The sequence below is a fragment of the Camelina sativa genome, chromosome 11 (genome assembly GCF_000633955.1).
Source record: "Camelina sativa cultivar DH55 chromosome 11, Cs, whole genome shotgun sequence".
NCBI classification, from domain to species: domain Eukaryota; kingdom Viridiplantae; phylum Streptophyta; class Magnoliopsida; order Brassicales; family Brassicaceae; genus Camelina; species Camelina sativa.
This window is the reverse complement of record NC_025695.1, coordinates 6,985,396-6,991,785: the sequence shown is the minus strand read 5'-3', so window position 1 is coordinate 6,991,785 and position 6,390 is coordinate 6,985,396. Positions and strand designations below refer to the sequence as shown.

The following is a 6,390-nucleotide window of genomic DNA, read 5'->3' as shown; positions in this document are numbered from 1 at the left end:
AAAAAAAAAAAAAAAAAAAAAAAAAAAAAAAAAAAAAAAAAAAAAAAAAAAAAAAAAAAAAAAAAAAAAAAAAAGCGACTTTTGTTGTTTTAGAACTTTCTGAAAAGAGTGAATCATTATTTAAAGTCTATTATTATTTATGACGGTCACGATTTCATCATCTTAATTTTCAACGCTCCAGATGAAATAGTTCTTTAGTCAACCCATCTTTGACTCCTTACTTTCCTTTTTCTACTTTCCTATTTTCCTTTCTTTTTTTCCTATTTTCCTTTTCTTCTTACTACTTTACCACCGCCATATTGTTATTTTACAAAAACGTTGTCGTTTGACAAGATAAACCGGTTAATAACCTGGTTTGGTTACATAATCGTAGTAACTTTCCATGATTTTTCTAGTTATCCTTTGTCAAATTAATTTTTATCTCAAGCTTATATATAGCACTGGGTCTGTTACTACCACCATCACATACAAAAATATAAAATCATCATGGGCAAATGTATTTTGTTTTTTCCATGTGATGATGTATGAATCTTTTGTTGTGACCTATGCTATGTTCTTGGTTTTTGAATATAAAATGTGTGTGTGATCCTTTCTTTGTCTCTTACGGTTTTAGAGGAATAACATCACGTACGCAACCTTTGAACTTGTTGCTCTTAAATGAAGATCTTAATAAGTTACTAACACATTAAAAGATTAGCCTTATCTATTATCATATACTTATATACTGTACCCTCCACTTCATACGTATATAAACTACATATACGTATATGTTGAAGAGCATACTTTTAAGCATAATTAGTAACATTGACGAGATACTAATTATCAAAAACGGAAACGGAGTTAAAAGTATTTTCTTAAATGTTTGTACTAATTTGTACTAATTATTACAAGAAAAATTACAGATTGGGTTTCACCTGTTTGGGCCTTGACCTGCCAGATTATTTTTTTCAAAGGAAGAAATAAGAAAAGTTTATGAGAGAGTTGTTTATAAACACTAATCAGAGAGACTAATTTTACATTGTTGTGAAAGAAAAGGAAGGAAATTCTTATTTGTAAATAAATAAATAAATACAAGGAATTTACTCTTTCTCGTCAGAAAAAAAAATCCTATTTTCTAATATTGAAAAAAGCTATTTGTAATTTTAGAGAGAAAAACATTACTCTATCAATCTTTTTTCAACAAAAAAAAAAAATGTTAAGAAAAAAAAAATGTTGTCCAAGGAAAACAGATCCGGTTCTCTAAAACAAATAATGTTGGTTTTACCTTTACGTCCAACGGTTCGGTTTTAAATCAACTTTGACCCAAGAAAAGCCAAGAGGAATTCACAGGAAGGGAGAGTAGACATTAAGGATTGTTGGTCTTAAAACTTTTGGTCCTTGTTTCTTGCTCATTAGAATCGAACCCTTTAGTTCTTTCGGAGGTTTCACTTGCCTTAAGCGTCCCCAGAGTGCACTTCTTGGAAAACTCAAAGACACAATCACAGGTGCACAAAGATCTTCCATGATAGACAGAGATCAATGAATACAACCTCTGGAGAATATATGACGGTGCCAACTTGTAAAATTATAGATAAAACAAATAAACTCGATGGACAAAGAGGACATCTATGTATGTAGCCATAATTAAACACTCTTACACACATATGATATATATTAAGACTAATGATAATATCAACAAAAAAATGACTAATGATAATAGGAAATATAGGGAGAAAGTAGAGATATATAATGACTGATGTGTCATGTGTGGAGTGGGAGATCACAAAAACTGTCTCCATCCAAATGCCAATGAGCACATAAACCTAAACTAAAAACGTACAATGTGGGCNCAGATGCCCAAAGATCTTCCATGATAGCCGCAGAGGTCAATGAATACAACCTCTGGAGAATATTTGACAGTGCCAAATTGTAAAATTATAGATAAACAAACAAACTCGATGGACAAAGAGGACATCTATGTATGTAGCCATAATCAAACACTCTTACACACATATAATATACTAATGATGATATAAAAAAATAAAAAAAAGACTAATGATAATAGGAAACATAGGGAGAAAGTCGAGATATATAATGACTGATGTGTCATGTGTGGAGTGGGAGATCACCAAAACTGTCTCCATCCAAATGCCAATGAGCACATAAACCTAAACTAAAAACCTACAATGTGGGATTAGAACCTTTTTTCAAAAGAAAGGCCTCATGGGACAAGAAAGAGAAGAAGAAGAAGATGAGCTTTCTGAAAACTGATGAGAACTGTCCAAATCATCCCAAAGGGCACTTTCAGGACCCCATCCTGATGTGACTGCATTGTACCAAGCTTCAGCCATGCCTTCCTCTCTCTCATTATCAGCCACTGCTACTTCCTTGCTTTCCAAGTTAACCTCGCTTGGCTGTGGCGTTTCATCTTGTTTCTGATGCGGCGAAGAGTTTGAATCATGCACCTCGTTTTCCATATTCACGAAATGCTCGGGAAAATTAAGCGTTGCGTTATGACCCCTCAGCTTAAAAGCTTGGCGGTCGTAGGCCATGGCAGCTTCCTCAGCTGTATCAAAAGTACCGAGCCAAAGACGTGCCCTGCTTCGTGGCTTACGGATCTCTGCGACCCATTTTCCCCATTGACGTTGTCTCACTCCTCTGTAAAGCTTGGTTGCGCTGTAAGGTTGAACACCTTCTTGGTTCATCATCATCATTCGTCCTCTTGGGCTCAGATTCAATGTGTCTCTCCAGTACCTGACAAGATACTGCTGCTGCTGCTGCTGTTGTTGTTGTTGAGGACTAAACGAGATCATTTGCTTCTGTCCTTGCATTGTTGGGTCATATTGTTGCTCAACCGGAACGTATGATCCGAATTGGTGTTGTTGGTTTTGCATTGTTGGATCGAGATAAAAAGGGAAAGCCCCCAACGAATAAGGAGAAGAAGAGGACTGGAGATAAGGTTTAGGTCGATTAGGAGGACTCTTCATCTTCTTCATAGATCTTGGAGATGTGGAGGAAGCTTCTCCTAAAGAATGATCAATACTTTTACCTTTAGTAATACAAAGATTTAGCTCCTCATCAAAGTCCATCTCTGCTTCACTACTGGTACCTTAGCTTACACGATTATATATATAAAAAAAAAAGTGCCAAAACAGAGAGCAGTGGAAGAAATAAAGCTTTGAGAGAAGAGAAACAGAGAATATTGTGTGGTTTTGTTCTTACTGGTAAGAGAGGGACGACTCTATCATTGGTTTATATATGAGGGCAAGATTAGATATTTTTTTTTGTTTGTCAACCGCTTTTGTATTTTTGTATTTAGTTATTGACTATTCAATACTATCTTTTTGGAGTTATTCCTTTGCTTTCACTCCAATTCATTGGCCAATTGAAAGTTGAGAAAATTAGCGTTTTTAAAAAAAAATGTGATATTGATTGACACATAGGAAGAATACAACGCGCATAGATGAAGAAAGAAAAAAACATTCACGTCCGTACGAGTACGTGGCATCCTCTGTTTTTTTGGACGGTGAACGCATTCATGAATTCATGCTTCCAAGTTCCCATCTTTCCTCCACTTTATCTAATTATTTTCCAAAGCTTTTAATTTTCATAAGGCCACCACCACTTACAAGTTACAAGCTTAAAAGATAAGATTAAGACTGTGAAAAAAAAAAATCGATAATTTTCTTAAGAGTTTTATTATGGAAGTTTTATGCAAATTGTAAATGGAAAAAGAATTGATGTTGGTGTGTAATGGTCGGCTAGCCGCGGCTAAAGGATAATATCCCTTATAAGAGTAAACCCATTTGATTGTCAACCCAACGTAATACCTAATTATTATAGTTTTCTTCAATCTTTCGGGTCGGTGATTAGTCAAACTCATCTTTCACTTTCTATTGTGATATTTTGGTTATTATTATTCCCACCTCCCTCTCAAAAAGACACTCTCACAAGACCGACCATGTTTGAAAAAAAACAAACTTAGAGGAACTTCATCTGTTAGACAAAATCATTCTTTTTTGGTAACTGATTTCAACATATTATCTCATCACGTGCGTATCTATCTATGTTTGAAGTTTATTCCCTCATATTATCTTTCTATTTGTTTGAAGAATACTTATTAGTTTATAAGTATTTTCAGGTGGAAATCCAAATTAACGGTTGGAATCTACAGTTGTCAAGTAAATTTTTTTAGTGCTAAGAATAAAATCGAAATCGAACCAAACTGACCCAAAATTCATCAATCTAAACTTACACCGAATTTTAGTATAACGTACATGATATAAAAATCTATATACCAAATAAAACCTATTTCGACCTCAAGAGACTCATGGGCCACTGACATTGAATTTGCATCCAAACGTATATCTTCGAAATATTTTACCAATACTAAAACAAATGATTGACCCAAACAATGCCACTACAACAGTTTTAAATGATTTTTTAAAAAGAAATATATATACACATAGTACATATAACGTTCTTTTATTATTCAAAATTTATTACGCATTATTGTTATAATCAACTAATCATCTATATATTTTTTTCCACATGTACGTTTTTATTTGGATAACACACTTCAATTTAGGTCAATCAGAACGTGCTATAACAAGTTTGCATATTCCATTCCATGGGATTAACAAAAGAAAGAAAAAGTAGCAAACAAATTAGATAAAGCTAGAAATTTGTCTAATTCCATGAAAAAAAAATGCAAATAACTCCTTCAGATTAGTAATCATCGTAAGAAAGTTCGTAAAATATACTGAAATTAAATTTGAATGTGAAACAAACTTAATTAAGGGCCAGTAATAAAATTATTCAAATTTGGACAAAAATCCAAAAGAAGCCATAACATGACATCTAGAGACTAGAGTTATCTTGAGAAACAATCTAGAAAACAATAAACAATACCAAGTAGTAAATATCTTAACATTATTGTTGTAGAATACTCTAGATACTTGTTAACAAAATATATGGTAGAAAGTTTTAGAGAGACTAGAGACTTAGTGCTAGTCCATTAAATACATTTGCCGTGTTATATCATGAATGTTGTGACCGTTCTATATGTGTAACTTTATTTTCATTATGAAAAAAAATTAGCAAGTTGTTTATAAAAGAACCACCAAAAGGGAATTTTCTTTTAAGCCACACTGTTGTAAAACACTTAGTGGACTCCATAGACCGGCCCATTTACTGTCCAAGACATGAGGCTCATGTACGGTCCATTGGACATAGGCCCATCGGCCATGTCTTAGTCCTATGTCGGTTTAGACTTTGTCTTAGGGAAACACTATATATATGTAACCTCAAACACATTATCAATAATAAGAATAAGAGATTTCGTTCCCTAAATCCTCTATATTCATAACACGTTATCAGCACGATAGCCTCTAAGGCCAGTTGAGAAAACCCTAACCCTAAATTGCCGCCTCTTCGTCTTTTGTTCTTCCCAAACCCTACCGCTCATACTAGCACACAATCAACTCTTGTTTGTGACTAGTCCTTGTTCGAAGATCACTTTGAGCAGCCTGTGCTCATGATTAAATTTTGTCCAAAACCTGATCGAGGTTCGCGGTTCCTGGACGTGCGCGGTACAAGGAGCAGTTCGAGATCTGTTCGTGGGAAGCTGTTGAGGTTCTGTTCGTGGTTCATAGTCCCTGTCCAGTTCGAGGTTCGTGATCAGAAATCAAAGGTAAATCTGAGGTCTTTAGCTCCCAGATCAAAACCAGTCAGACCCTAATTGGTGAAAGGTAAATAAGATTAAAACTCTCTTAAAACCATAATCGAACATGGATCTAAAACTATTGAACCTTAAAACATCCAAGTACACAACAAACAAATCTTAAGATTTCTAATCCTACAAAACTCTAAAACCGGTCACATAGGATTGTTAGATTGTTTGTGAATTGCACCAAAATATATCAAGCTTAAATCCGGTTGATTGATTGCTTATTATTGCTTGATTGATTGTTGCATAAGGACCTAGAACTAAAACTGTTAGATTCAAAACTCATAAGATAAATATTGATCTAATTGTTCTAGGATATTTAAAACTTGGTTGTTCATGCATCATAATGAAATCGGATTATGCATAGGGTATTAAAGAACCAATAATTGCATAAATTGTTAGAGTTGCATGAACATTAATATCAAATTGGATAGACTTGTTTAGGACTGTTGAATTCGGAATTTCCATAGAAACAATATAGGATCAATTATAAACATAAAACTGTTCTAGTAAATTAAGAAAAAAATTCGGATCCTAAAACTATGAAATTCGAAAATCATAGAACTGTTCTAGGTTGCTAGAACTATCAGGATAACTTCCAAATTTAATTTGGTAATTATCCTAAAATTTAAATAAAATATTTCCTAAAACTTGTCTTAATCCAAAACTGAAAAGGAAAACTT

General features: G+C 33.7%; 1 protein-coding gene across 1 annotated transcript; it reads right to left on the bottom strand.

Moving 5' to 3' along the window:
- On the bottom strand, window positions 1,544-3,188 carry LOC104722092 (ethylene-responsive transcription factor ERF054-like). Its single transcript, XM_010440197.2, has 2 exons — window positions 2,174-3,188; window positions 1,544-1,828 (listed from the first exon to the last, which is right to left on the bottom strand). The coding sequence occupies exon 1, from the start codon at window positions 3,066-3,068 to the stop codon at window positions 2,187-2,189; it is 882 nt and encodes a 293-aa protein (XP_010438499.1). The 5' UTR covers window positions 3,069-3,188; the 3' UTR covers window positions 1,544-1,828; window positions 2,174-2,186.

Excerpts from the sequence above, each read along its gene's own strand:
- LOC104722092 (XM_010440197.2), bottom strand. The coding sequence starts at position 3,068 with ATGGACTTTGATGAGGAGCTAAATCTTTGTATTACTAAAGGTAAAAGT.